This window comes from Pseudogymnoascus verrucosus (assembly GCF_001662655.1).
Source record: "Pseudogymnoascus verrucosus strain UAMH 10579 unplaced genomic scaffold scaffold_25, whole genome shotgun sequence".
Lineage (NCBI taxonomy): Eukaryota > Fungi > Ascomycota > Leotiomycetes > Thelebolales > Thelebolaceae > Pseudogymnoascus > Pseudogymnoascus verrucosus.
Window position 1 is genome coordinate 306,718 of NW_017263676.1, and position 25,673 is coordinate 332,390.

At 49.8% G+C, this 25,673-nt stretch overlaps 8 protein-coding genes across 8 annotated transcripts; 3 read left to right on the forward strand and 5 right to left on the reverse strand.

The window, feature by feature from the left end:
- Nucleotides 1–259: 259 nt before the first annotated feature.
- On the forward strand, nt 260–1,426 carry VE01_06922 (uncharacterized protein; the record flags this gene model as incomplete). The annotated part of the gene is made up of 2 exons (XM_018276359.2): nt 260–1,274; nt 1,327–1,426. The coding sequence occupies exons 1-2, from the start codon at nt 547–549 to the stop codon at nt 1,424–1,426; spliced, it is 828 nt and encodes a 275-aa protein (XP_018129868.1). The 5' UTR covers nt 260–546.
- On the reverse strand, nt 1,392–5,783 carry VE01_06923 (uncharacterized protein). The gene is made up of 6 exons (XM_018276360.2): nt 5,395–5,783; nt 4,267–5,346; nt 4,193–4,220; nt 3,415–4,142; nt 2,556–3,358; nt 1,392–2,507 (listed from the first exon to the last, which is right to left on the reverse strand). The coding sequence occupies exons 2-6, from the start codon at nt 4,393–4,395 to the stop codon at nt 2,096–2,098; spliced, it is 2,100 nt and encodes a 699-aa protein (XP_018129943.1). The 5' UTR covers nt 4,396–5,346; nt 5,395–5,783; the 3' UTR covers nt 1,392–2,095.
- A 2,379-nt stretch (nt 5,784–8,162) lies between these two features.
- Nucleotides 8,163–10,959, forward strand: VE01_06924 (uncharacterized protein). The gene is made up of 5 exons (XM_059463840.1): nt 8,163–8,658; nt 8,716–8,972; nt 9,065–9,818; nt 9,865–10,121; nt 10,199–10,959. The coding sequence occupies exons 1-5, from the start codon at nt 8,375–8,377 to the stop codon at nt 10,951–10,953; spliced, it is 2,307 nt and encodes a 768-aa protein (XP_059319655.1). The 5' UTR covers nt 8,163–8,374; the 3' UTR covers nt 10,954–10,959.
- A 300-nt stretch (nt 10,960–11,259) lies between these two features.
- Nucleotides 11,260–11,754, reverse strand: VE01_06925 (uncharacterized protein; the record flags this gene model as incomplete). The annotated part of the gene is made up of 1 exon (XM_018276362.1): nt 11,260–11,754. One exon carries the CDS (start codon nt 11,752–11,754, stop codon nt 11,260–11,262), a length of 495 nt encoding a protein of 164 aa, XP_018129863.1.
- A 1,136-nt stretch (nt 11,755–12,890) lies between these two features.
- VE01_06926 (uncharacterized protein) lies at nt 12,891–14,257 on the reverse strand (the record flags this gene model as incomplete). The annotated part of the gene is made up of 3 exons (XM_018276363.1): nt 12,891–13,556; nt 13,609–13,743; nt 13,793–14,257. 3 exons carry the CDS (start codon nt 14,255–14,257, stop codon nt 12,891–12,893), a joined length of 1,266 nt encoding a protein of 421 aa, XP_018129864.1.
- A 624-nt stretch (nt 14,258–14,881) lies between these two features.
- On the reverse strand, nt 14,882–16,590 carry VE01_06927 (uncharacterized protein). Its single transcript, XM_018276364.2, has 2 exons — nt 15,934–16,590; nt 14,882–15,871 (listed from the first exon to the last, which is right to left on the reverse strand). Exons 1-2 carry the CDS (start codon nt 16,047–16,049, stop codon nt 14,959–14,961), a joined length of 1,029 nt encoding a protein of 342 aa, XP_018129865.1. The 5' UTR covers nt 16,050–16,590; the 3' UTR covers nt 14,882–14,958.
- A 352-nt stretch (nt 16,591–16,942) lies between these two features.
- VE01_06928 (uncharacterized protein) lies at nt 16,943–18,767 on the forward strand. The gene has a single exon (XM_018276365.2). The coding sequence runs from the start codon at nt 17,418–17,420 to the stop codon at nt 18,600–18,602; it is 1,185 nt and encodes a 394-aa protein (XP_018129869.1). The 5' UTR covers nt 16,943–17,417; the 3' UTR covers nt 18,603–18,767.
- A 248-nt stretch (nt 18,768–19,015) lies between these two features.
- VE01_06929 (uncharacterized protein) lies at nt 19,016–24,716 on the reverse strand. Its single transcript, XM_059463841.1, has 4 exons — nt 22,830–24,716; nt 22,198–22,420; nt 21,541–21,753; nt 19,016–21,470 (listed from the first exon to the last, which is right to left on the reverse strand). The coding sequence occupies exons 1-4, from the start codon at nt 22,837–22,839 to the stop codon at nt 19,988–19,990; spliced, it is 1,929 nt and encodes a 642-aa protein (XP_059319656.1). The 5' UTR covers nt 22,840–24,716; the 3' UTR covers nt 19,016–19,987.
- Between the last annotated feature and the right edge of the window lie 957 nt (nt 24,717–25,673).

Sequence of the window (25,673 nt, forward strand, 5' to 3'; positions counted from 1 at the left end):
GGGCGGTGGTATCCCTATACTATTTTGTTGATTTCGGAGGTTGAGAAGGTGAATATGGTGAGTCAATGAGGAGGGAAAGAATTACAATGTTGAGGTTTCGTTAATAAATTTTGGGCAGGGCTCTCCGACAGCGGGAGGGGTCGAAAGTTGCGACGCTAAAACCCAACGCGGGGTGATGTCACACAGACATCGTCCCACTCATATCGATACACGTCCCCAGTGTACTTGAGCTAAACCACTTATTAACTACACAAATACACAAAATGTGAATATAACCATTATAATTATATTTACAACCTTCAATCAGTCTCTACTTGTCACTAATCCGACTCATATAGGACAATCACTCGCAAGCGTGAGCAACGATCTAGATTAAAGGGCGTGCAGGGGCAGGGATAACCAACTGGTGCCTACGACCCCTCCTCGTTACCCCGCCATACCACATATGAGAAGTTATATATCCTTCTCAACTCTAAATTTTCTGTCTCCGTACCATCTCAAGAACCCTTCTTGACTTCCATCTCATCTCAATATTCACTCTCCAAAATGGCCTGCTGCACCCTCCCCTCCATCCACCCCCACACCCCCCTCGGCACCATCCTCTCCATCTCCGGCACATCCACCTACCTCACCCTCCCCCCCAACACCCCCACCGCCACCCCTCACCCCCGCGCCCTCCTCTACCTCACAGAAGGCTACGGCACTCTCCTCCCCAACTCCCAGCTCCTCGCCGACCACCTCTCCCTCCTCCTCAACTGCCCGGTGATCATGCCCGACCAATTCCGCAACGAGCCCTTTCCCATGGTGAAGCCGCCCGGCTGGGACGACGAAGCCGCGTTCATAAGGCTGCAAACAGATCACCATCCCGGGACTGTGGATCCCATGCTCGAGAAGGTGTTGGAGTGGATGCAGCGCCCTGTGGGTCATGCTGAGGGAGGTCTGGGGGGCGTGGTGAGGGTGGGCGCGATTGGGTATTGTTTTGGTGGGAGGTATGTTATGCGTTTGCTTGCGGAGGGGAAGATCGAGGCGGGCGTGGTGAATCATCCGAGCTTTTTCACGCTGGATGAGGTGTCGGCGTTGGGGCGGCCGGCTGGGGGTAAGGAGGAGGGAGAAGGGGGTGGGAAAGTCAAGGTGTGGAAACCACTCGCTATCTTTGCGGCGGAGGAGGATGATATTCTGCCCGAGGGGAAGAGGAGAGCTACGGAGGATAGGCTGAAGGAAGGTGGGGTGACGTGGGTGTGTACCACATATGCGGGGACTCTCCATGGTTTCAGGTATGCCCCCTTCAGCGCCCCCTTCAGCGCGTGAGAAAGTAACAAAGAACAGCGTGCGCGGAGATCTCAATGATCCGGTTGTCAAATTCGCGAGGGACAGTGCGTTAGACGGGGCAGTCAAGTGGTTCAATGAGTATCTTCCCTCGTCTTAAATTCAGGAGTAAGGCGAGAGTGGGTGACTTAAGACTCAAGCGCTCTGTTCTGGCGCCAGCAACTATGGTGGCATCCGCTCTTTATAATCATAACCAATGCACGCTCGCCAAGAGCGTTACGCATACTTTCCAAAACTCAAGCAACTTTCCAGTTTTCGCACACAAATCCTCAACCCTTGGAAAGTGTCATGTACTTTTCCCCCCCGAACCCCTTTTCGCGTCCTTTGGAAATCCGCTCTCTGGTATTCCTGGGCCCAAAATGACCCTGCGGTCCCAATATATATATATCCTTAAATTTTACCCATCCGTCGTAGCCTATATGGCAGTTTTCTCATCGCCCCAGTATTATTACAGCCAACCTGCAACGATTGTAACCGTCCGTTGTCACGGTTGTCCAGACTATTTTATCAGTCGTTATCGTCGATATTACCGTCTGTCTTGGCTCCGCTATTTCCAAGAGTCTTCGCATCTTGTTGCCGCTGCATCTTAGCCAATACTACACGTCCATCGTAACCGAAACTGCAACCGCTTCCAATTGGAACATATACCCATGTGGCTCTCTCCCTTGAGATAAGGGCTGAATGCTAAATCTGGCACACTGCGGAATAAAAATCTTCCAGGATCAGCACTCTGATGTATCCCACCTGCTGTCCAGATTGCCCCAGAGGCTTATGATGGCCTGTATTCGTTGGGATCTTGCATCAGGAATCCTTCGGGGCCAAACCATTGCTGGTGAGAATGGGACGGTGCGTTGTGATGCTCTGTCCCTGTTGTATACGCACTGATATAATTAGGCTGTATCCACTCTGGACTGTTGTTGCTGTCTACCAGAGTCAAGTCCGAAGGCGTTGATTTATTCGACTTGTCATCTTCGAGGTTGAGAGAGCCAAAAAGGACCTTCATATCACGCAGATCTTCCGTCACCTCGTCCCGCGGCGTTGACGTGCGCTCCTCGACGAAGCTACGGATCGAGCGGATAGTAGGTGGGTAGTTCTCGCCATTCGGGAGCCACCATTCCATGCATGTCGGGTCCTGGAATAGCTCAGAAATGCGCTCGCGGAAGGTAACGGGATAGATGTATCTATCAGAAGTCAGTGTCCATTTTCTCATGAGTGCAGGGTTGTCCTACCCATTCGATTCCACCACCGTGAATTTCCTCCGCAGCCAGTTCATGTGGCGTTGGTCGCGGGGAAGTGCGATGGCTGCGATCCCTAGACTAGCCAGGCACGACAGGATGGCACCCTTGGGGCTTCGTGGCCAGTATTCTACGGCTTCGAACATCTGGCAGATTTGGAATGCGGGAATAGCTACCTCCTCGTCCTTCGTCTGGATTTGGAGAATTTGGGCGGTTTGTACCAGTCGCATCAGGTCCAGCGCATATATATCGAGCTTGCAAATGTTGATGGGCCAGAGGACGCCCTCCTGGATAAGTCCTGGTTCGTAGGGGTTCACAATATCTTCTGGGTCCAGGGGTCGTGCACCAGTGAAATCTGTGACTTTGTATCTCGAATCGTGAAGCGCCGGATCCATGCTGGGTATGAACTCCCGGATCTTTTTTGCGATCGCCTCGTTCTCAAAATTGAATTGCTCAATGCTGATCTCGCCTTTGCTTATTTTCGCAAACAGGACCGACATCTCCATAGCTATGATGTTGATTTTTGAAGACGTCTCATCGATTTTCCATAGAATATTGTCTGGCTCAGTCTGCACTTTGTGGGTGTAGAATTGCAGCTTGACATCAAACCATTCTTGGGAAAGCACGGTTTTGAAGCCGCCTATAAGGCCCGCGAAAATGTCGAATCGGGCATACCAGCCCAGCAGCACCCGGTTGAGGTCCGTCTCCATGGCGGTTTGAGGCGTCAAGAGGCTGGTCAAAATAGAATATGCTGCTTTTTGGTGGCTCAGAAGATTAACCCAGTCTCCTAGATATTCCTACTCATCAGTTAGCCTTGTTTTCTTCTCAGGGACAGAGTGACAGTAATCATTACTTCTATGGTGGCGAGTTGCAAAATGGAATACATCGTATCAACATTTCTCCCTTCGCCTCTCCTCAGTGACTTCAATAGAAGCTGAACAGATTTGTTGTAATATTGTAGGAAGTCCTGTATCTTTCCTTCTGGATTGTGGAGCGTGCGCTGAAACGCGGAAAATCCAACAACAGCATACAACAGCGACTTATTCTGTAGTGCTGCTTCTAAAAATGTCGTGTGAAAGAAATTCCCTGCATCCTTCTTGAAATAATAGTGGTGATGCGTGACATTCGCGACGAAATATTCGAGATAGAACTGTAGATCGCGGGGCAGTCCCGACCAGTCAGGCTTGCCTCCATCAGTGACTGGGGGGAGACGAGAAGGCTTTGCCAGCCTCTGATCAGCTTTATGTAGGTGAGCATTATATCCTATGGATCCTTCAGTGGACGGGGAGGGCGAACTGCCTTTATCTTGGACCAGAGATGGCGTCTCTGAGCTTAAACGGCTTTGATTTTGTTGTTGTAATGTATGGGTTGAATTAGCGAGTGAGTTCATGCCTTGATTTGTATCAAATGGGTCCTCGTCTTCGTCCGGGATGGACTCGAGGCGGTCTACATCAACCTCGTCATCATATTCGTCAGATGGCGGGGTTAGACTTGAGTGGCCAGACTTTGAGCTGCCGGCGCCGCCAGACTTTGATGGTGTTGTTTCCGGATACGAACATTCTCTCGAGCCTTTCTTACATCCTGGACAGTTCAGCTTCCAATTCCTAAGTGGTGAGTCCCTATCAACTTACTCTCGCATGTGGGGCGGCCTTCGTCGCACTACATATGGTCAGCATCAGACCCAGAGAATGGGATGAGTTCATACTTTTACACGTCTATTCCTACAGGTAAAGCATCCTGATCTCGTCCTCCTATGCTTCACATGGTCGGCTCCGGGCGCTGGTCGTCGTTGATGTCGCCCCGGCTTCGCCCCGGTCATCTCCACGCTCTGCATCCAGGAAGATGGTATAGGTCGTCCTACGTGTGGACTGGCCGAACTGGACTTGGGGGACCGGTAGGTCTGGCTTGGCGCGCGTTCGAGCGTTAATCCAAGCTCCTCTAGTATCCGCGGATATCGTACTCTAGAAGTTGCAGTTGATAGCTCTGATCATTGACTTCTCGGCCACTTCAAACGGGATAGATAGGACTGTATAGTCCCGCATGAACGTCTAGTTCGTTGGAGAGAGTATCAAATTCGTGTGGTATGCGCCTCGATGTAGTGGGAAATTGAAGAAGCAGATGGCAGTGTGTACGTAGATGAGCGCCGACGGGATCGAGTTTGGATGAATGCGGGGTGATTATAACGAGTGACAGCACAGCGAGACTTCTAAACCGGTGGTAAATGTATGATCACTGTCAGATATGCAACGAAAGTAAGGCAAGGCGTCGAGCGTTGCAAGAACAAAGCACACAGATGAGGCGCTGCAAGGTTTCTCAATGATATGGCGGCCGGTGACTCGAATGACGGCCCGATGCCGCAGTGCAGTGTAGATTGATTCGAGGCTTTACGGCGAAGCTGCGGACTGATCCGGAAGAAATTTGATATGTCTGCGCTTAGCCGCGAGGTTACAGCCGCGAGGTTGTAGTGATGTCCACACGGTATTTGTTCCCCGAAGGCAAGTCGAAGCGCGCTCGACAAGGACGCGGCCGTACCAGGGCTTCCAACAACTGATTGTGCGGGGTAACGGAGCAAAGTATATTTGTAATTGTAATGATAATTGCTCGTAGAGGACGGTTAGTTATTTCGACGCGACAGAAGTTTTTCGAACACAGGCGGGTTGCGACGGGGGTCAAGAAACCGGAGAGGTAGATTTCGATGGAGATAACGGGCGGGCGCCGCGCCGCGATTGACTCGGGAGAGCTTGGTTGAGGGTGCTAGCGCGATTGATTGGAATACAGGATTGAGCTGACTGCGTTAGCTTTGCGGCCAAACAGCAGAAGAGATGAATAGTACAATACAGTCGTTCCCAAGGGATCGGGTGTGGGAAATTGGGAGCAAACAGAGGTCGTCGAGATGCAGAGAAGAATAGGTAGAAGGTAGAATGTGTGGGAAATGTATTTCAAGGCGGCCCAAGGGTAGTTGAGTACTCCCGTGCAACAAGCAAACAGCACCAAAACCAAAGTTTAGCAATCAGAAGTAGCAACGGTAACGTCGTAGTAGGGCGACGATCAGATTGCGGGCTAGGGGGTCATGCCGTCAGCGGTGGGATTTTTATGGAAGGAGGGGAGGGGGAGGAGGAAGGAGGGGAGAGAGTGCACAAGCAGTGGAGGGGAGGGAAGGAGGAGGAGGGGAAGGGGGAAATTAATTTGGGTGGATGGAATTGGATCATGGTGCGCTGAGACTCACTGCAACTAGAGGATTATAAGTTACTTTTGGTAGTGGAGATGGGCAGATGTAGGAAGATGTGGACGCAACTCAACGCACCCACCTGCGCACGCACAAGCTACGGAACTATAAACCTAGCAAGCCACGAACAAACAAACCCGCAAATCCACAAAACCCACATGCCCAAGTTCCCCGTTTTATGATCACCGCCGTTGGGTATATTCCTCCCATCTGTCGATATGACTGGTAGCCCATCTAGTAGCCCACCGGCATCCACGTTGGGCACTTCAAGCAAACGTCCATGATAGGCGCATAATATCTCCGGCTCCAGCTACCACTGTTACAGTACAGTAGCAGTACAGCGATGTCCGGCTGGCTCCACTGCGGTTCAAGAACCAGGACCAACGACCAACGACCACTGGTCCCCTCGTACTCGTACGCATCACGTACGTATGTGCGACGAGTTACCCAGGCATACTTGCTTCATACATGGGCAAGCATACATGTCAAGCAAGCAACTGTGTTCCGCGGTGCGTCGTGTCGTGCATGGCCTGTGGGGGCGAGCGGAGAAAACCTCCTGCCCTCTCTGGTCGTCCGTGGCTCTCTGTGGCTTTCTGTGGCCCTCTCTTGCCCTCTCTGGCCCATGGTATTATGCAGGTTCCAAGCAGAAATGTGAGGTATCGTGGGTATTCCTCGGGCAAGTACTCTGCTCATTGCTGACGTAGAAAACAGTAACTATGGCCCAGAGTTCTCCTGGCAGCGCTCTAAAACTGACTTGGGCTTAGGGCCGTTGATGGATCAGTAACCCGGCACTCGAAACTTTTCGACAAATCAGCCTGATCCGTTGATTAGGGTTACATCACATGCCAATCACAGGGGACGTCAGAAAGGATACCAAGGGACAACGGGGGACAAATGGGGATCAAGGGACAAACTGCCACCAACAAGGGATCTGGCCGAATCTATAAGCTCCGGGCCGTATGGACGTTATGGAGTACGACGAACGACGTACAAAGTATGGTCCGCACACCTCTACACACCACCTCCTGTCGGCCGGTATGCTAGGATCGAGCTTAATCTCCGTCTTGTCGCCCTTCTCCTTGCATGGTTCCTCCCCCAGCGATCGCTCTGGCTTCTCCGCGATTCCGGAGCACGCCTACCCGGCGCTGTACTATACTATCCTGAGTCTGTGTAGTCACTTGTCAGTGTCAATGACAAGTAACTACAAAGAACAGTGGGCCCTCCCATCCATGTCCATCGCAGCACCTAATATAATATACAGATCAAGCGTTACAGTGGACATCATACGCTACGGGGCGACTGCGGCCGCATCCCAGGTTTCACTTCACAAAGAATTCTCTGCGAGACAAGCCAATATGTGATGCATTCCCCCATCCCATATCTATTATGGTATATACACAAAAAGGATAACTCCCCCCCCGCCAAATACGCCATCCGCGCAAGCCACTCGCACCGGCCCCTACTTCTCGTCCCCGAGACAGAGTCAGTACCAGCCCAAGCCTATTCGGGAAACGTAAGGCCGAGGCCCCCGATATCGAGATCCTGTCGATCCTGGGGTGGGGCGACACATCAGATGTGCCAGGGACTGACTGGAGCCGCATATGGGGATATCGAGAATTGCATCTCTCATGTGCATTGTATTGGAGTCGTTTTGTGGCTTCTTTGTGGCTTCTTCGTGCGTTCGATCACATGCACAAGCAGGTCCGTCTCTGGGACCAGTGCCACGTACCGGGCTTGCCAGTACGTCGTCAAGACGTCTGGTGTTTGGCAGGTTGCCAGGATATCGGAATCTTCCTTCTGCGCAGGCGGGCATTGAGTCCTTCCCGCTCGTTACTGCTCTGTATTGTTGGGGGTGCAGGGGCAAGTTTACCTTGAACCGCCTTTGGTGCCAATGAATGGGCCACTAAAGGTGTCCCTCCATTCACGGGCAGTCAGTATTGAAGGCATTGTTGCGTGCTGTCCCATGTCAGGTGATTTGTTACATGGTAGAGTAGAGTACATCAACCCATCTCTGACCTCTTTCTCCGTCGTCAACAACGGCAGCGAGATTCGAGTGTGTAAGTTGGGTAAGTTAAGGTGCTTTATAAAACACGTTACTTTAAAAATGCAGCCGTGGAATTTCTTCTCTATTTATTGTATGTTCTTGACGCTCTATGTCCTTTTCCCACCTACCTCATACTCAATCTTGTTCGTGCATCTCCCTCGATATTGCGTGGGGTTCTCTGCTGTGTGGACTGTGGCTGTTGTGTGGGGTGCTCCTGTTGCGTGGTGCATATTAACAAAATTATTCTTGAACCCAGCGAGCATTTTCAATAACGTAGGCGAGTGCCCGTTAGAAATGTGCTGCTTCCACTCATGCACGCATCTGCGTGTCACGTCTCGCGTCTCGCAGGATGAGGCTAGGATGCTGTTATACCTATGATTGGCGGTACTGCGATCCTTCACGAGGGACATAAAGCGTTGATCAACAACTGCCCCAATCCCTTCAATATTTCTCTCCTTCTTACTATTAAATCTGAAGACAACATCGTACACATTTTGATATCACACGATCGCGATCGTCGGTCTGGTCGTTGCTCGAACCCATATGGATCACGTTGATTTGTCGTCGTTGACCCTTGAACCACCCTCGCCCAGCCAGGGCAAGGCGAGGGTATCGACGCCTATAGTTGGTGACATCCTGTTCCCCGTAGGCAGGAGAAGGGATGTGGCAACAGATAAACCCTACATTGCACGGCCATCATCCCATAGGCATGGGGAGAACGCCGAGGCCAGATTTGCTTGCCCGTTTCACAAACATGATCCTAATTCGTTCAATGTGCTGTTCGAGCACTGTGGTGGGTCGTCTTTTACAGGTATTACCAATATATTGTAATGATAAAATAACACTGTTTGCGCTTCATTAAAGACTTACTTACATGGAATTAGGGAACACATTCGTTGTATGCACTCTGATGAGCTGTTTGTTTGCCGAGGGTGCAGCCAAACGTTTGATTCTGAACATGATTTGCAATCCCATCAAAAAGAACCAATGGCCTGTGGAAATGGTATCTACCCTCGGGCTATAACATCGTCAAGATTCGTGGCATTGATTAGGATGCGGAGGTTTCAAGGGACAGTGGAAGAACAATGGCAGGATATATACCAGCTGTTATTTCCAGATGATGATGGCAAAGTCTCGCCCTGTAAGCTAGTCTCTAAGAGATATTTCATCCCCTGAAATATATACAAAATCGAGATGATCTTGTATATTATAAGTTTTCCACTGATCAATTAGATCATGAATCAGAAAGCGGACCTTCGTTGGATGGAGCGCATACTTCACGATTCCCTAAGGATCTATCAATGGAAGATTTGGACAGTCCCCCAAATTATCATTCTCTCGAGGGTCATAGAATCTCACTTCCCGAAGACGGCAGCTCTTTTCGCAGAGATCCGCGCTCCCCAGTCATATCCTCCCTACGAGCAGGCGACGGCGTCGGCGCAGAGCTCTCTCATACAAACTCTAGCAAAAGCCGTTCAAGCACCAGCGGGGAAAGCGCAGAATTATGTGAAGAGGATGAGACACAGTGCAGTGACTCCGATGACATAGATACTAGCTATAAGGCTTTGGATCCAGTTAAGCAGGCACTATTCGACAACTCAACAAGGCAATTTTGGGATTTTTACAATGGGTTATCTGCTCCCAATTGGGTCGTCTTATGGTCAAAGCATGCAACCTACAAGGGAGCTGCGTCTTCGTCGCAGGGAACCCAAGGGTCAACACGGACAGCTCCAGATTCTCGGACACCATCGGAATGCCCATCAAACACCGCATCATTGCTAGCACCAAAACGGAAGAAGAGAGATGACGACGATGAAGCTAGCAATAACGGAAACCCTTCAAAACGCTCCAGCCGTATTTTACCTCAGAAAGAAGGCTTAAATCTTGCTTGCCCTTTCCACAAGCACAAACCGTGGAAGTATAACCATGGCATCCTCCGATTCCGAACATGCTCTACTACTCCTTTCGATGCTATTTTCCGCTTGAAGTAAGTTAACGAATGGCCATTTTCGGCATGTCCTAATTTATGGCAGGGAACATCTCCGCAGGGTTCATCCGCCTCCTCTCCATTGCACTCGATGCTGGCTGTCCTTTTCCGATCAGAACAGCCTAGTAAACCATGGGCAAGCTGATATTTCCTGTCAAAGGAGACAACCAGTTTCTGTTGAGGGTTGGACTCCCGAAATGGACAAAAAGATAACAAAGCGCAAAGACGAAACAGACGGAGAACGTTGGGAGAGGATATATCGCGAACTCTTTGGTAGTACACTAACCACCGTGCCATCTCCATGTAAGTCATGCTTTGGGGATATCACGCCTATGAATAGTGAAACTGAGATGGTCACTTCAGAGCTAATAAGCAAACAGATTTTGTGCCTTACGACCTTGCATCTGCCAACGAGGCAGATTTGGAAACACTCTTGCAGCAAGAAGTCCCACGAATAGTGCTCAATTCGCTGAGCGAGCAAGTCAATAATATGGATATCCCCGATGCGGCACGAGCTCTCTTCGACCCGTCAACCCCTTACTTCCAATTTGAGAATTTGATAGGAAACGCCATTAGAGAAGTATTTACGATGTATAGGTCGGCCACAGCAACAGCGAATAACTCTACAGCACCTTCAACTACGACGCAACCTTCATCGGATAATGCGTCTATTGCTGACGACAGTAGTGTTGCTCAGTCTACTTGTTGGGAACGCACAACCGTGAATTCATCACGGAGTTCTCATCATCAGTCGGGTAGTTTTGAATCTTTACCGACAGTGGTACCGCCCGTGTTTCCAGATACCACGCAGCGATGGAGCGACCCAATGCACCCGATCGCGGCCGGAGGGCCTTCGTACTCAAGGAGCATGCATGAACAAGTTCCTCCACCTTCCGCCGAGTTAGTTTCACGCGCCTCGGAAACAACATCGAACATAGTCCATCCAAATCCCTCTGGCCGGATGCACAGTGCAGGGGAAGCCATGCAGCAGGGTGGCCAGCACAATGTGATGAATGGTTATGGGACCAGTATGGATGAGTATATGTTTGTTGATTTTGACCTTTTGGGAGGGTTCGATGCTGAGGCGTTTCCAAGCGTGCCATCTAATACTTATAGCGCTCCAACGCGGTCTTAATACCCATAGCATATTTGTTTATATACGTTTTGTCACAGATATTTGCGCTTGGTTGATATGATTGATATTGATATTGTCTAAAAAGAAGCACAACCATAGTCCCTTGCGTTCAGACATGGGTTCTTTGGTAATCCCTCGCCCGGCTCAACCAATGCCTGTTATGAGGAGCAGCAGAAGAAATAGTGCCCAGCTCAGCTCTCGTTGGGAATCGCATACCCCTATCCGATCCGCAATAATACAGCCCATAGGCAAACACCTCCGACGCCCCATCCGACGCCCTGGCCAAAGTTTCAACGTCCCAGATGCTTAGTAATATTCATCATAATAATCATAGCCATCTAAAACCTCATTGCAAAGCTGATCAGCATCCTGGTTCTGCTCCCTCGGGATCCAGCGAATCCTAACTTTCCCCAGCCTTTTGAGTTCGTCATGATAGCGAACAGCATCTTTGATGAGATCCTGGTTCTTAACTGGCCTGCCCGCCGCAGTGGTCCAGCCATTCTCAAGCCATTTGAACACGAACTCATTCATGCACCTAACTGCGTAATCGGAATCGGAGAAGATCTTGACGTCCAGCCTGGGAAATGTGTCCAGGTCTTCATGTTTGTGCAGGGCCTGCTTCAGAGCGATGATGATGGCTGTAATCTCAGCTCGTTGGTTTGTTGGGGCTGGGTCGTCAGGTAGGCGATACTTGTGACTCTGGAGTATCTGGTTTTTGCCCCTCTTGAACACTGCTGCCGCAGAGCCCTCTGCGCCTGAATACCCATTATTGCGACATGCACCGTCGACAAAGATCCTCATGATGTACACCATATCGACGATGTGGGCTGAAATGAGGGAGGCAGCGCGCCTTGATGAGCTTAGATCTTGAGGATCTATCAACCTCGATGAACGTGGATCTTATGAGGGCTCCAGCCTTTTTAGCACAGAACTATCAAGAGGTTTACAAATGTCCAGGAAAGGCTCTGGGTCTTAAACTCACAACACCCGTTTGCACCGCGGCACGACGCAGATGATTCTGTGGGTAACGAAGTTTATATTTCATGTTACAACTTACAAGGTATATAATTATATACCTTGTAAGTTGTAACATGAAATATAGGCGTTCATTTATTAGTATGTACAAAGCCACTCCCCTCCTACCAGGCAGATCTGCGATGAGGTTCCTCAAAGATCGTGCACGGGAATACCTCCAAACGCAGGTTCAGCTACAAGTCCTGTCTCTCTAATGCGCTAATGGGGCGTTCTTTCATAATGGCAGGAGCGTGCGTGTTCTGTCACAAAGAGCGCGTTTGTCGTGCAGCTTCATTCCGGGTGGTTGGTTCCTTGGTCCGTGGGCGATCCCTTGTAGATCCCGAAGGTTAGTGTTGTGGCGGTGGCATTGCCGGTCGGCTGTCCGATAGTGCTGGGAAGGTGCAAAGTATGGCGGAGAAAAGGATGGGGATTCAATATGCTGGGAACTATCATTTTTAAAATAATTATAGAATTCTTATAACCTGAGAGCTGGGTATTTATTTGCCTGCAAACCAAAACAATCTATCGCCATTGCGCCCTCATGCCGTTTCTAAATAATCCCAATCCTCAATTCGTAGAATCTTCACACTCTTTCCAGCCCATCGGGTTTCTGCAAATGCATTAAACAGCCCAGCAGGCCCCGTCCTTCCAATCGGAAGTCTTCCTAGGCGCTGTACTGCATTGCAGTTATCACATATCCCAAATGTGAGAACCACCCCTGCAGCAACAAAGGCTCCCTTACACGATAAATGCCACATGTGGATGATGGCACACTCTCTTGTGAAATAACTGCACTCGTCCGCGCAAGAATATGCAGCTCTTTGATGCATCTTTGTGGGTAATCCAGCTTTTCAACCAGGCCACGTCCAAATCTCGTTGGGTGATAGTTAGCTTCATCGGTGCCCCAGTCTCTCGACCTTTCTCTACCTCGCATATGGGTCAATAAGACGCACATGTCGCGACATCCGCTCAAGCTCCGACATCAACCGCTCTTTAGTATATCCCCCTCCAAATTCTTCCACGTATTCGATCATTTCCTTCTCCGCCTCAGCCTTTACTGACGGGTCATTGGTTCCGATCCAAGCAGCCTGGAAACACAGCATCATGTAACTAGCGCCAAGAGGTCTGAATCTCTTCCCGTCCTCTGCGAGAGCCATAATTCCGCTTGAAAATGAATTCAAATCAGATATGAGCTCCATGTCTTCAGTGTCGAGAGCGCTGAGGACACAGCCGAGGATGATACCAACGGTAAGGGCAAAATTGTAAAATCGCTGGACGAGATAATAAGTCTGGGCATCGGAAGCTATCCGTTTAATATCTTCGCCGGTGGGTATCATAGAGTGCATGTACTGCTCGTAAGACGTTATCCCGGCCTTCAATGTCTGGTAGTTAGTCCTTAATTCATCAACAGCCTTCATGTCACTGATTTCCCCTTCGAAGAAGTTGCCGTGCCGAATCATAGCCGTGACTTGCGAGACGTAACGCATCATCTTGCCTGGAAACGTGCCTTCATCGATATGGTTGTCGACGAGAGTCTTCCATTCCAAAGGAGTAAACTTAATTTTAGGATTGAAAAGTCCTTCGAAAATCTTGTCATCTAACTTAGCTAATGTCCAGAGCATTTCATACTGGGTATCTTACCACGGGCGCCCGTAGAGAGAGATGCAGTTTGGATTCAAATTCATCATTTGGGTCATAATATCTTCGTGCCTTCAGTATTTGTGCCGCGCCCTCGCAGTGGCCAGTCCAGCCCATATCATTCAGGCCATGGAAACCCTGAAAATGTTAATAGAGAGTTGTTTAGACTGAAGTCTATGTAGCTCACCTGGCATATAAGTAGCAGCATCACTGCACACAGTGTCTCTGATGAGCAGGCCTTGACAGGGTCGTCCAAATAAAATCGGAGAGTGCGAAGTGCTGCCGAGTATTTCACCAAGGCTTCGGGGGTAGCTCGTTTATACAAACAGTAACTCGAATGTGCTGCTGTCAATGCCTTGACAGCTGAATCCAATGCTTCGTTTCTCCCAAGACGCGCGGGAATATCTTGTAGAAATTCTCCATACCAATAAACAAGGTTGAACCTCACAGCAGTGGACGTCGTCATCGTACCAACAAATTCACTCGTCGCTAGGGTCAATGCACTGCTTGGAGTATGCGGCACTGTCTTTAGAACATCCATGATGTTAAAGCTCATAAAGCCCTTATTGCGGTGTGGAATTGCAATGCTGTTCCGTGTCCCATGCTCCTCCTTAAATTTGAACCTTTGCTGTCCCGCGCCAACACAGGCCATTTTTAGACGGGTGCATCGTGAGCACGACGGTTTCGCCTGGTCACACTATGGCCAGCTTCAGAAGATGTCTTTATGCGATATGGATGCAAGGCCTACCTTTTTCTTCTGTATGCGACAGCCATCGCAACCACGTCCTGACGGCACTCCTGGCATAATTGAAGAAAGACGTTCACCGTCATGAAAATACTACGTCGTCAAGCTCTCAATGTGGGGGATGCAGTGGTATGTGCCCGTGGGCAGCTCCTTGAGCACGCCGTATGAAGAGCACCCCAATTCTAGATTCGGACAACAGCAGCAGCCCGCTGAGGAATAGCGGGGAATCCCACAGGGGTTGGATACCACGTGAGATTATTAATCAAAAATTAATTGCTTAAGATATATAGCATCAAAAAGTGTATTAGAAGAGACGTTGAAAGAAGTTTAAATGGAACATTGATGGAAGTTCTGGCTACGGTAATTGCCACAGGGCTGAGCTGGACTTAGGCACCATCAGCTTAGTGTGGCTTAGCTGCCACCCAGCCCCAGGGGTGGTGGGGTAAAATCTTACGTCATCGGACATTGCTCGGGGTCCAAATTTGATATCAGAAGAAGCATTATTCAGGTATTTATTTTGCAGACAAATAACTCCTGGTATTCTAAGTATAAGCATGGCTAATATGCGAACGAATAAAACAAATGAAAAATCTAAATCTACACGGGTTTCAAACGGCTCTAACAAACTCGGTCTGGCTTTCCGGCTTTGTGGCAGCATCTGCCGCGGGAGGATATTCCTCTGGTCGCAGCCAGTATTGCTCGTGGTCCACATTTCCACTCATCCTTCCCCTGATATCAAACGGATCAACGAAAGTCATCCACGTAGTTCGGTGATCCTTCCACCCAGGGCCAACACGCTCGACCCCGTTGTAGTCAAGGTAGACCTTCGTATTGCGAGGCAAGAATCTTCCAGGATGCACAATGTTGAGCCAGTAAGTATATAGGACCATAGGAGCCGCTTCGAATACGTAGATGTACCATTCGTGTCTCAGGACAGCTTGGCAGGTTCCATCACAAGTCCCTGAAGATATGACGCTGAGATTGCTGAAGCTTTCAATAGCACGGAAGATGCAGCGAATCAAGACTAATGTCGAGGTGCCGTAAAGCATGATGCAGATAGTGCGCACCTTAGGCGTGAGCATTTTGGCGCGTGCGCAGCGGATGTGTACTAGAGCAACAAAACTCATGAACAGTAGCTCCACTACGCCCTGGAGCACGAGAGCGATGGAGATAAAGGTCTCTCCGTTTTTCAGCAGATCCATATCGCCGTTCGCCGCCGACAGTCGCACCGCACCTACAGCTGTCAGACTTTCAACTGCGGCACCCACGTAGATGAAAAAGTAAAGAACACGGCTCGGGTTGATAGGTGAATGCATTGGCGTGTAGTGCATGAGTCGACCAAGGATGTTGTATTCAGCCGCGGAGTATATCGGGGGACCGGCGAGGACAAGGCAAGTCTGGGCGATATAGAGTTTTATGTTTCCTGGATCGTAGGATGAGGTAATCCGCATTATCCATCCCGCGGTAAAGACAGTGCCGCCATAGAACATGAAAAACGTGACCCTCCAGAAATGGTAGTGGCTGCAAAGGTGGAAATGTTAGCTACTGTGATTTTGATAAAATGGAGCAACAGGGCGACTAACAAGTTTTGCCATGTATGCATGATCAAAGATATGCCAATCAAGGCAGCAAATACAGCTGGTAGAACATGGCTAGGATCGTATGCGTAATACGTTGCGATTTCTGTGCTGGACGACATCGTTGAGTGTCGTGCTTACACGGTGTTGTTGCTCTTGGTAATTGACAGAAGAAAAGGAGTGGTAAGAGAATGATCTGAAGACTGAGTATTGTTCTGCATTCATAGATCTGGGCGCTGTTGACAGTATATATATACTATTAACTCTAATGTGCCATTGCACCCAGCCCTGTCGGATTGGCCGACCTGATGATATCTAACTCGTCACTGCACGTCGATATTTGTAGGAGGCTGAGGCATAATCCAGATGACGGCGGCACATGGGGACAGAAAGGGTTAGTGTTCTGTGCGGTTAATACAAAGGCATACAACGTGGCTCTCCCACTCTGTCTTTCTCCTATACAGTTTGGCCCATACCTTCAATCATCAGGCAGTAACAATCTGGTGGCGCAGCATTGGCAGAGCCCCCGAGCCTCAGAGTCATTGGCCATCGATCTAGTAGGATTTAGGGATAGAGTGGTGAGACGATAGTCATTTCCTAATTCGATGTAAACGGTGCGCTATGTGTACAAAAGATCCAGTCTTGACCCATCAAAGGATCTAGGAAGGGCCCATCAATGATCGGCGGGACGGGGAAGGCTGCGACTGAGCGGCACATTTGACCACAATAGGTTAGTCTAAACTAATTGTCCTGTTCCACCATCGGCCCGGAAAAAGTGTTGTTGCGCAAATCTCATGAGCGGCAGTTTTAACTACAACAAGTTAGCGTATTTCACCGAATTTGTCTTAGTCAGCCCTTAGTCAGTTTTCCGGAAAATAGTTATTGTGCTCCGATAAGTGGGTCGAGGCTAAGAGAATTTTTAGTGGCGGCCGCCTAGGGGCGCATGCAGGAGCGGACGCACGAGCGGGTTGGGGCGGATGACATAATTTCGTCGGCCGCTCTCCAAAATCACAATTACGGGTCGTAGTAAGCATACTCTAATGCTTTTTAAGCCGCTGTGAAGCTTTGTGCAGCTTTGTGCAGCTTTGTGTAGCTTTGTGCAGCGCTTGGTGGGGTAAAATAGGGTTTGAGTTTCTAATCTTCCAATTTCACAATCAAAGAAGCGGCACAATGGTGGTAGGAAGAGTGTCTCAGAGTCGACCAATTTCCAACCTCGGCTAGTGTGGTGTGGAAACGGCAAGGCTAATGGCGAAATATGCCATTCTCCAACCTACTTACAAATATCATATGAAGTGCTTTTCTTACAAATATCAATCCCCTTTATGAATTGGCTCTCAGGATAATTTCTATATAACATTGGAATTCTCCCAGTTGTCTCTCTATTTCACTCTACCCTCATCAAGAGATTCTCACAGGCCAATCATCACCCACTCCAATATCATCCATCCATCAATCTTGCATATTCGCCACCCTCCATCCTAACATCCACGATGGCCACCAAATCCAAAGTTCACGAGATCGTCATCTTAGGGTCTCATTTTTCAGGCCTAGGAACTGCTCATTCTCTCCTCCGGGACATCATCCCCACCCTCTCCAAGCAAACACCAAATGTCAAGTATCACGTCACAATCGTTGCCCCGCACACCGAGTACTTCTATAACATTCCCGGCCCGCGCTACTTGATTGGAAAAGAGTTGATCGACCCAAGCAAGCTTTTCTTTCCAATTGCAGGAGCATTGAAGGAGTACAAGGCAGACCAGTATGCCACCGTCCAGGGGAAGGCGACTGCTGTGGACCACCAGAGGAAGGTCGTCAGTGTTGTGTTGCAAGACGGGGCAACACAGGAGATCGAGTATCAGAGTCTCGTTGTTGCCACAGGCACAACCTCGAACTCAAAGCTCTGGCAGATAAACGACCACGAGGACGCCACCAAAGCCCTGTATGCCTCAGTTCAGGCAGCGCTTCCAACCGCAAAGCGAGTCTTGATTGCCGGTGGCGGGGCCGTCGGTGTCGAGACAGCTGGTGAAATCGCTACCCATTTCCCCAAAGCCGAAATCACCATCTTATCTGGTAACGACAAACTTCTCCCCCGTCTTGTTCCTGGAAACAGTTCCTCCGCGGAGGCAAGGCTGGGCGCTCTTGGCGTCAAGACTGTTCACAAGACCCGAGTCAGGTCCGCCGCAGAGACCGCAGCTGGCGCCACAACTGTGGTTTTCAGTGACGGAACCACTCAAACAGTCGACGTGTACATCGATGCCACCGGCGGCAAGCCAAACACCTCTTTCCTTCCGCCGGCGTGGGTGGACGCCAAGGGCTACGTGATTACCGACGGCGGCAAGACCCTCCGCACCCCCAGAGCAGGCGTATACGCTCTCGGAGACGTGGCCGACTACAGCAACGGATCGCTTATCGACGCAATGGCATCTATTATACCCGTGGCAACCAGTATCGGCGTTGATATCGCTACTGAAGCTGGGAAGGGGGAGCTTTTCAAGCAGAAGATTTTCAAGGGCATGAAGGGCACTCAGATTGTCCCGACTGGACCTAGCTCGGGAGTGGGACAGATTATGGGATGGCGTGTTCCGGGGTGGCTTGTTTGGTTGATCAAGTCGAGGACGTTCTTTTTGGAGAAGGCGGAGCCGAATTGGAAGGGTTTGGAGATTGCGAAGGCTTGAGAGTCGGTCGTGGTGGGAGTTCTAGGCGTTCTACTTACTATGCTGGGGGTGTTGTCTATCTGTTTTTGTTCAGCGATAGTTGGTGTGTTGTAACTTGAATAATCGCGCTTCTACTACGGTGGAAATAATAGAGTCTACTTTGTTCACCCATACGAATCAGTATCCAAATCCGATCGTGTACTACCTGGGATGAGTGATTTTGATTCGTGCACAGTTCCTTGTGATGATAGCTCCCTGGCAACAATGCCTTCATTTACACGAGTGATTTTACTCGCCCGTGGCCATTTTCTAGCCAAGGTAGGCATAGGAAATACTGCGGGCCGTCCCGCACATCGCTGTACATCCACGATAATCTTACCCCTTTCCCGCCAGAGTACTCTCACTTCACACAATACTTCTCAGGCACACAAAAGTAATCAGATGTCCACCCATTCATTACTAACAAAGCAACAAAGACTACGCGGCTAACTTCAAGGGAGAGACTGATCGAATAGTATCTCGTCATCAACATCGCTTCACATTTCCCGCAAATCACGTTGGCATTTTGTCCCCCTTTCCTTCCCCATCTCCACTCCGTCTGTCATTCATCCTGGGGGACTCGCCATGATACGGACCAATCATAGCTTCACTTGGTCCCCGTCGTGTCTGGTATTCTTTGCCTCTCCTCCATTACCCTTCTATCGAGCCGTCACACCGGCTTTATCCATGCTGTTGTCGTATCCTAGTATGACTAAAGCAAAAAGCTCGAGTCATCCGAAGCTATTTTCCTTTCCTGATGAAAAGTCCTGTTTGCACCCCCCACTCCGGTCCCCACCGAAAAACAAAAACAAAAACAAGCTAATTTAGAAATATTGCTGAGCACAAACCTCGCACATCCGGGCCAAGTATGGCCTTTCCTGTTCCCACCCGTAGACTCCGTGTTTTCTCATTCCGATATTCCCATTTTCCCCCTACTCCTTTCGCCATATTGCGTATGCGCAAGCTATTTGCCGCGTTTTCCCCTTTGATTTGTTCCATGTTCAATGTTTTCCTACAATCCGATGCCCAGTATCATAGTTGCGAGAGAAATGAGATTTCGATCTGCTGGATGATATGTAGAGACGCAATAAGAACGTAAAAATAGGCAAGAAATAGTATATTTTTCAAAAATCCGCCGCTGAAGCAAAGTATGAAAGTGCCATCGAACCGTGTTGTTGAAGTTGTCGTGGCATAGAGCACTAAAGCGAGCGGCTGATCAAAATACATGATAGTACTCGAACACATCCTCAGGGTCCAAATACAAGCCAGGGATGCCGGGTTCGAATAGATTGGCCTGAGAGTCAGGCAGTTTCAGGTCATCCGGGATATCACCTCGGTCATTTGACCTACAGGCCATTTGTGAGACATCATGAAGTATTTATCTCGGAGTGCACTATCGAGGTACTTGGATAGTAGCCCCTGGAGGTTGGCACGCCATCGAAGCGCCCGCAGTTGCGCCCAAATGAGTCTTGTGTGCCATTCGAGAGGCTCGGGAGACTGAAGCCGGTGTGGTGCTCCTGCTTTACCCGTCCTGGGTAGCTTGGGGTTGATAAATGGCTGCGATCATCCCGGTGAGGTTGGTAAGGCGGTAAAGCGTGAGAGCGCAGAGTGCTGCCAATGCTGCCTTCGTGCACTGAATGTGGGTAATAATAGTACCCCTCAAGGTCGTGAAAGGATTTTTCCTCGTCTGCACCCATCATCGGCTCATTGGAGACATCGATGCCTGCGCTTGACAGATATCGCCGTGATCTGGAGGCATCATATGAGTTGCCGTAGCCACCGCCTGACATCAGACTAGACCCTCCAGAAAGTGATATATCGCCAGAGCGTCCCCCAAGGCTTCCATTTGAACTATAACCGCCAATACTACCACCTTGGTCATTGGCGCCCCCTGGGCCTGCGCTGGAATTGCTACCTCTTCTGTCTGCATGGTAATGGCCTGGCGACCGACCACGAACGACCATTTGTGCGGATACCCGCCGTGCAATCTTAGCCCACCTCCGGTCACCGTGTTGAGAGCCCAGGTCGGCATACAACTCAATAATTAGATGATAGTATTGCTGGCGAGCTCGTCTTTTGCCATTATTGGCCGTTGCCTGCTTGAACTGAATACGCTCAAAGGTACATTCTGTAGGTGGGCGGGTTGAGACCTGGGCGTAGTTTGGGTCGAAAAGCGGGCGCCCTCCACTTGAGAGGGTACCATCGGCATTGATCCCATTGTATAGTGTGGTATTGACAGGGCGAGGCAACAAAACGACGCGATCTGGTTTCATTTGAGGTCCTTTGTCGCGCTTCGGTGTATGCTGAACCAACTCGATAGGCTTTCCATGCTCTCCGTCAACGACTGCAGATATCGACATTGCAAATGCTTGTATTTGTGTTGATTGTCCTTCTTGCATAAGATGCATAGTAGTTCCTGTTGGCACGCTTGGGTGTAGCGTGTATGAGCAACTAATTTGGAAATAATTACGCCTGTAGCAAGTCCAGTCGTTCTCTGCCAAAAAGAAGCCTTTGTCTATCTTTCCAATGATTTCTGGTCGGACCTGTTGCCCATCTGCAGTTTGGATATTTTGGTATAACAGCTCTGTCGGGTTCAATGGAGGGGGGCCGTTTGGATTATTTGCGGGTTGTGGGCTCTCCATGCCTTGCGGGCTAGTAAAACCACTACTAGATGTAGGTGACATCTGCATGTTCCTCATTGAGCCAGCTGGCGGCGGCGAACGAGTTAACAGCTCAGAGTGGCGCCGCAGTTGCTGGGAATTAGTATTGTACGGATCTCGTGCCGACATGGACGAGGAAAGTTGCGGGAGATGGGGAGATCTAGACGGTGGGAGCATATCTGGGTTTGAGCTACAAGTTCAATTTATTAGCTTTGCTCTGGATTGGTTAAAGTATAAGTGGCAATATTTGGGTAACGTACAAGGAATTGAAGTTTTGCTTGATGTCGGGCAGGCAATAGCTCGAGAGGTTTGAGGGGAGGTACGAGGGAGAAGTGTTAGAGTAAGATGAAGAGTTGGTCAGTGCTGGTGGGAAGACGTTCGGATAGAAAGGTACTGTCGAGGGCGTCGATGAGGCAAGGTTTGGTTCACCAGAGTATACAGGACTATGCTGCGGTGTACCTTCGGAAGTAAATCTTGACGCACGGGTTAGCCCAGGGCCGATAAAAAAGTATGCAGTTCACCAAAGCTTTCATGGACGAAAATAAAACACCAAAAATGACAACTACGTTGGGTTCGTGATACGACACACAGCCTTAGTCTCTGTGCTCTCCCGCATGACATACGTGGCTGCATCAGACTGAAAGCGAAGCCCAAGCTGTGCAACAAAGGGGGTGTAAAATGACAAGTTGCCTGGATAGAACTCGCTGTCAATCCTAACATCTACCAACTGCGGGAAGTCAGGCGGCAGCCGGATGAGATGTCCTATGACGGGACAAGCCTCATGAGGCGGAGCAGGTAGGGGTAGGAAGTGCGGGAATATCGGCATGTTAATGCCCAATGCCAGATCTATCAGTGTGATTCGGATCGTGGACAATAGCAAACGAGGGTGATAAAAGCCAATCAATCAGCGCGCTTACCGTGCATCATCTGAGGCAGGGATGCCCATATACCGCAATCCCATCCCGGATGGCGCTGGTTGTTGTTGGTGTGTAAATTCGTGTCTGAACGTGCTGTCAGGCTCAGCGTCTGATCCGATGATAAATGATGAAGATTGAAGGCCGGGATAAGCGTTAAGATCTTGTATATTACCAGATTGCGTAGACATGAGATGATCGTATGCCAGTGCAGCCGGTTGAAGTGCTATATCAAGAGGTCAGCGGGGTTGCGACCGTGGCTTATAAAAATGCAAGGCGAGATGGTCGCGTTGAGCTGGAGCAAAACTCCGGATCTTCAGCAGCCACGTGGAATATCACACCAATAGACCCAGCGACATGAGTTCTACTCCTCACGGAGCTTAAAAGCAGACTCCGAGCCCTATTGGCAACACCCGAATGGCTATGAAGCATGAAAATACCGCTGCTAAAAAAACTGATGATGGAGAGTAGAAAACAACCAGGGACGGGTTACCCAAATCGGCAGGATGCGAGGTTAAATCTGAGGATGCCTAGAGACCCATGCGAACGAAAGCAAGAGGGCTCGAGAGAAAGTACATTGAGTGCGCATGGGCTGGGGGGTTCGTTCATAGGAAAATAGATCGTTAACTACTCACTTTCGGTCATTTGAAGCCCTGCTAACCAACGTGACCTAATTCCTGCTCGTTCCTTGTAGAAACCCAGGCGCGCCAATTTCAACAGATATTGTTTGGCTTCGAGTCAAGGCGTACCGGGCCGTAATGAATAAACGGCGGCGGTATGGGTGGTGTTTGAGAAGTGATGGTTGTCACCGGTAGGCCGCCAACCCGTAAGCCAGCCGCCTTGAGTGGCTGGAGCCCGGTCCTCTATGGACGGAGGGAAGAAATGTGTTGTATTGTTGTGGTTTGCGGGTTGCTTATGGACGGCGGATGAGAAGAAAACAAAACAAGTGAGACGATTGGCGGGCCGCGAGGGAGTGATATGAAGGTGGTGTGGCTTCGAGTTTGACTTGATATTCGCCCAAGGAAACCCTGAAGAGGTTGTATCGGGGCGTCACTCGCGTATTTTGAGGTTGGTCGACGACCTCGACGAAAAGGTGACGGCGACGAGCCCAGAGGGAGGGGGGCAGCCAGGTCACTTTTTAAGAGTACCGGTACCAGTACACACACACAGTTATGGCAGCTAACCGTCTAATAGACTTGACAGCCCTGGGTATCAGCAATGTCCCTTATTGTCGCAATGTCACGACGTGTTTGGGTGTTTGGGTGTTTTTGGGCGGCTAATTGGCTGAACGAAGACTGGTCGGAAAGTATGGGATCTGGGCCTTCGCCTGTAGCTGCACAGCCCTTCAGCCCAGGTTATCTTGTTGTGTGAACCGGGTTGCCAGAAAGGGGATCAATCCCAGCAACTCAAAGGCCCCCAAGTACCTTTTGTTTCCCCGCCCCGTCGAGTATAGGGCCTCGAGAAGGGAACGGAGCTCTCAAGAGCTAGAGAAGCAAGCAAACTTGACGCCAGCTTTCGTTGCCGTACCTTTGGCGAGAAGATGATCGTAGTCGATGGGTTTTAAAGCCAACCCGGCAGAGTATGTGGCGTGTATGTTAATCGCCCCTTCGCATGTAGTGTTATCCGCCGTGGGAATCTGACCTGTAACTTAATCCTATGACCCTGGCTTCTGTGCCTTTTATGGCTTCTCTGGCGAGAATGAACAGCCCCTCAATAATAAGGAATGGACAACGATGACGACTATAACTCTTCCTCTCAAAGGTGAGAAGAGAGATGGAAGATGCGACAGTGGGTCCTCTTTCTTCTTCCCCCTCCACACTGGTGGCGAGATTTCCCCAGCGTAGTAGGTTGGCGATCGACTCGATCGAGAGATTTGAGTGTGTCCGATGCAGTCCGTCGCACAAAAAAGCCCTCCCTGGGTTTATACCGGGTTTATACCGGGTTTGTTCAATTTTGGGGTTGGGTATTGGCCCCGGGCGAGGTCTAAGGCTGGCGAATCTAATGGCAGCGAGCGAGTGTGGCTGCAAGGGTTGGAGACCCAATCGTACGTGCTGCAATGTGCGGTACTGTATGCACGTATGCAAAATACCAACAGCGGTGTAGAGGTTTTGCTTGCTTTGCTTCTTAAGTCCAAGGCGTAGGCGTCAATACGTTGTTGTTGTTTGTTGGTTTTGAACAGGGTCGAATGAGTTGAACTGGGTTGGACGGGTTGGGTGGGTTGGTTGAATCCAAATGAAGCCAATACCACCCTTGAGCGATTCGACGAACAGAGGCTATGGTATAGAGAGTATATAGACAGAGTATGGATAGTATGGAGAGGGCAAAACTCTTTCCACCAAAACCCGGTCTGAAGGCTTCCGAATAGTCCTCAGATCATATGTTGTTGCTGTAAGGCTGCGAGTGTGTAATGTGCAATGTGCAATATGCAATATATGCGCCAGCAACACAAGCCTGATACAACAGTGCGTTGGTGAGAAAATAGATATTCTCAGCCACAAAAGACAAGCGATGGCAGAGATCTGTTGCAACAAAAAAGCAATTGATCAATATCAAGGCGAATCTTTTGTGCAGAATGGAGGATGGCCGTTGACTTTATGTTATCCTGGTGCACATCATAAACATCCCCCCCATCCACTAGCCACCCTCTCTCTCAAAAGGCTGCAAATCATAATAGAGGCTAAGCACGTGGAGCACCGTTCCGTAAATAAATCTTATGCAGGCGTGCGCTTATCTAACTAGCCCCCTTTCTCCAGTCTGAGGGGATTTTATCCATCCCTCGCTCACCGACTGCCTCAGTTGCGGTGAATCTTCTCGCAATTGGGAAGTCCGACGACAGAAGGGCACAAGAGCGGCAGATGAGACAACCTGAAAACAGAAAACAGCACTAGACCGTAACTACGATCTAGAAAGCTTCGTTGCGCAAGATTCAATACTGACACCCACAAATACTGACTGAGACACCGTTTTGAGAATGAGAGTGGATGGGAGGGGAGGGAAGGGGTTGGATGGATGTGAGCTGAGGCTGAGGGCTGGGGGTGGGGGGGGAGGAGTAGGAGGAATCTGACTGAGATGTCCGTTGACGTTGAGGGTGATTGAGACCGAGGGGGCAAGGTCGTCTCTTTGCACCCATACCCATGCCATCCATCTCCGATCCACATCCACAGCCTCACCAACGATGAAGCAGTAGTGGTACTGCAGCGCAGAGGTATCTGATCTACAAAGCGTAAGATCGTCTTTTGACTGATGCAGGACGAAAAGGCGCGCATGGGGGAAGCATGGGGGGGAGGGTGGATTTCAGGGTAGCGGGTGCCATCATCCTTGCATTTCGAGTGGATTCGTGATGCCTCCTCATACACACACACCTATGGGGCTAAAAGATCCAAACGCCTGGTGTCGCTGGCCACTAAGAAAGCATGCACTGTGCTGTGCATAACAGGGCAATGACTCCCTGTACGTGCTGGTTCTGGGAAAACGGAAGG

Bases quoted from the DNA above. Each gene is read 5' to 3' on its own strand.
- VE01_06928 (XM_018276365.2), top strand. From the start codon at position 17,418: ATGGCCACCAAATCCAAAGTTCACGAGATCGTCATCTTAGGGTCTCAT.
- VE01_06924 (XM_059463840.1), top strand. From the start codon at position 8,375: ATGGATCACGTTGATTTGTCGTCGTTGACCCTTGAACCACCCTCGCCC. The intron at 8,659-8,715 runs GTAATGATAAAA...ACATGGAATTAG, and splicing joins ACAGGTATTACCAATATATT to GGAACACATTCGTTGTATGC. The intron at 10,122-10,198 runs GTAAGTCATGCT...ATAAGCAAACAG, and splicing joins AACCACCGTGCCATCTCCAT to ATTTTGTGCCTTACGACCTT.
- VE01_06923 (XM_018276360.2), bottom strand. From the start codon at position 4,395: ATGCAGAGCGTGGAGATGACCGGGGCGAAGCCGGGGCGACATCAACGA. The intron at 4,143-4,192 runs GTAAGTTGATAG...TGAACTGTCCAG, and splicing joins AGGCCGCCCCACATGCGAGA to GATGTAAGAAAGGCTCGAGA. The intron at 3,359-3,414 runs GTAATGATTACT...ACTGATGAGTAG, and splicing joins TGCAACTCGCCACCATAGAA to GAATATCTAGGAGACTGGGT.
- VE01_06927 (XM_018276364.2), bottom strand. From the start codon at position 16,049: ATGTCGTCCAGCACAGAAATCGCAACGTATTACGCATACGATCCTAGC. The intron at 15,872-15,933 runs GTTAGTCGCCCT...CCACCTTTGCAG, and splicing joins ATGCATACATGGCAAAACTT to CCACTACCATTTCTGGAGGG.
- VE01_06929 (XM_059463841.1), bottom strand. The intron at 21,754-22,197 runs GTAAGCGCGCTG...CCGTGCGTCAAG, and splicing joins CCTGCCTCAGATGATGCACG to ATTTACTTCCGAAGGTACAC. The intron at 21,471-21,540 runs GTACGTTACCCA...TTGAACTTGTAG, and splicing joins AAGCAAAACTTCAATTCCTT to CTCAAACCCAGATATGCTCC.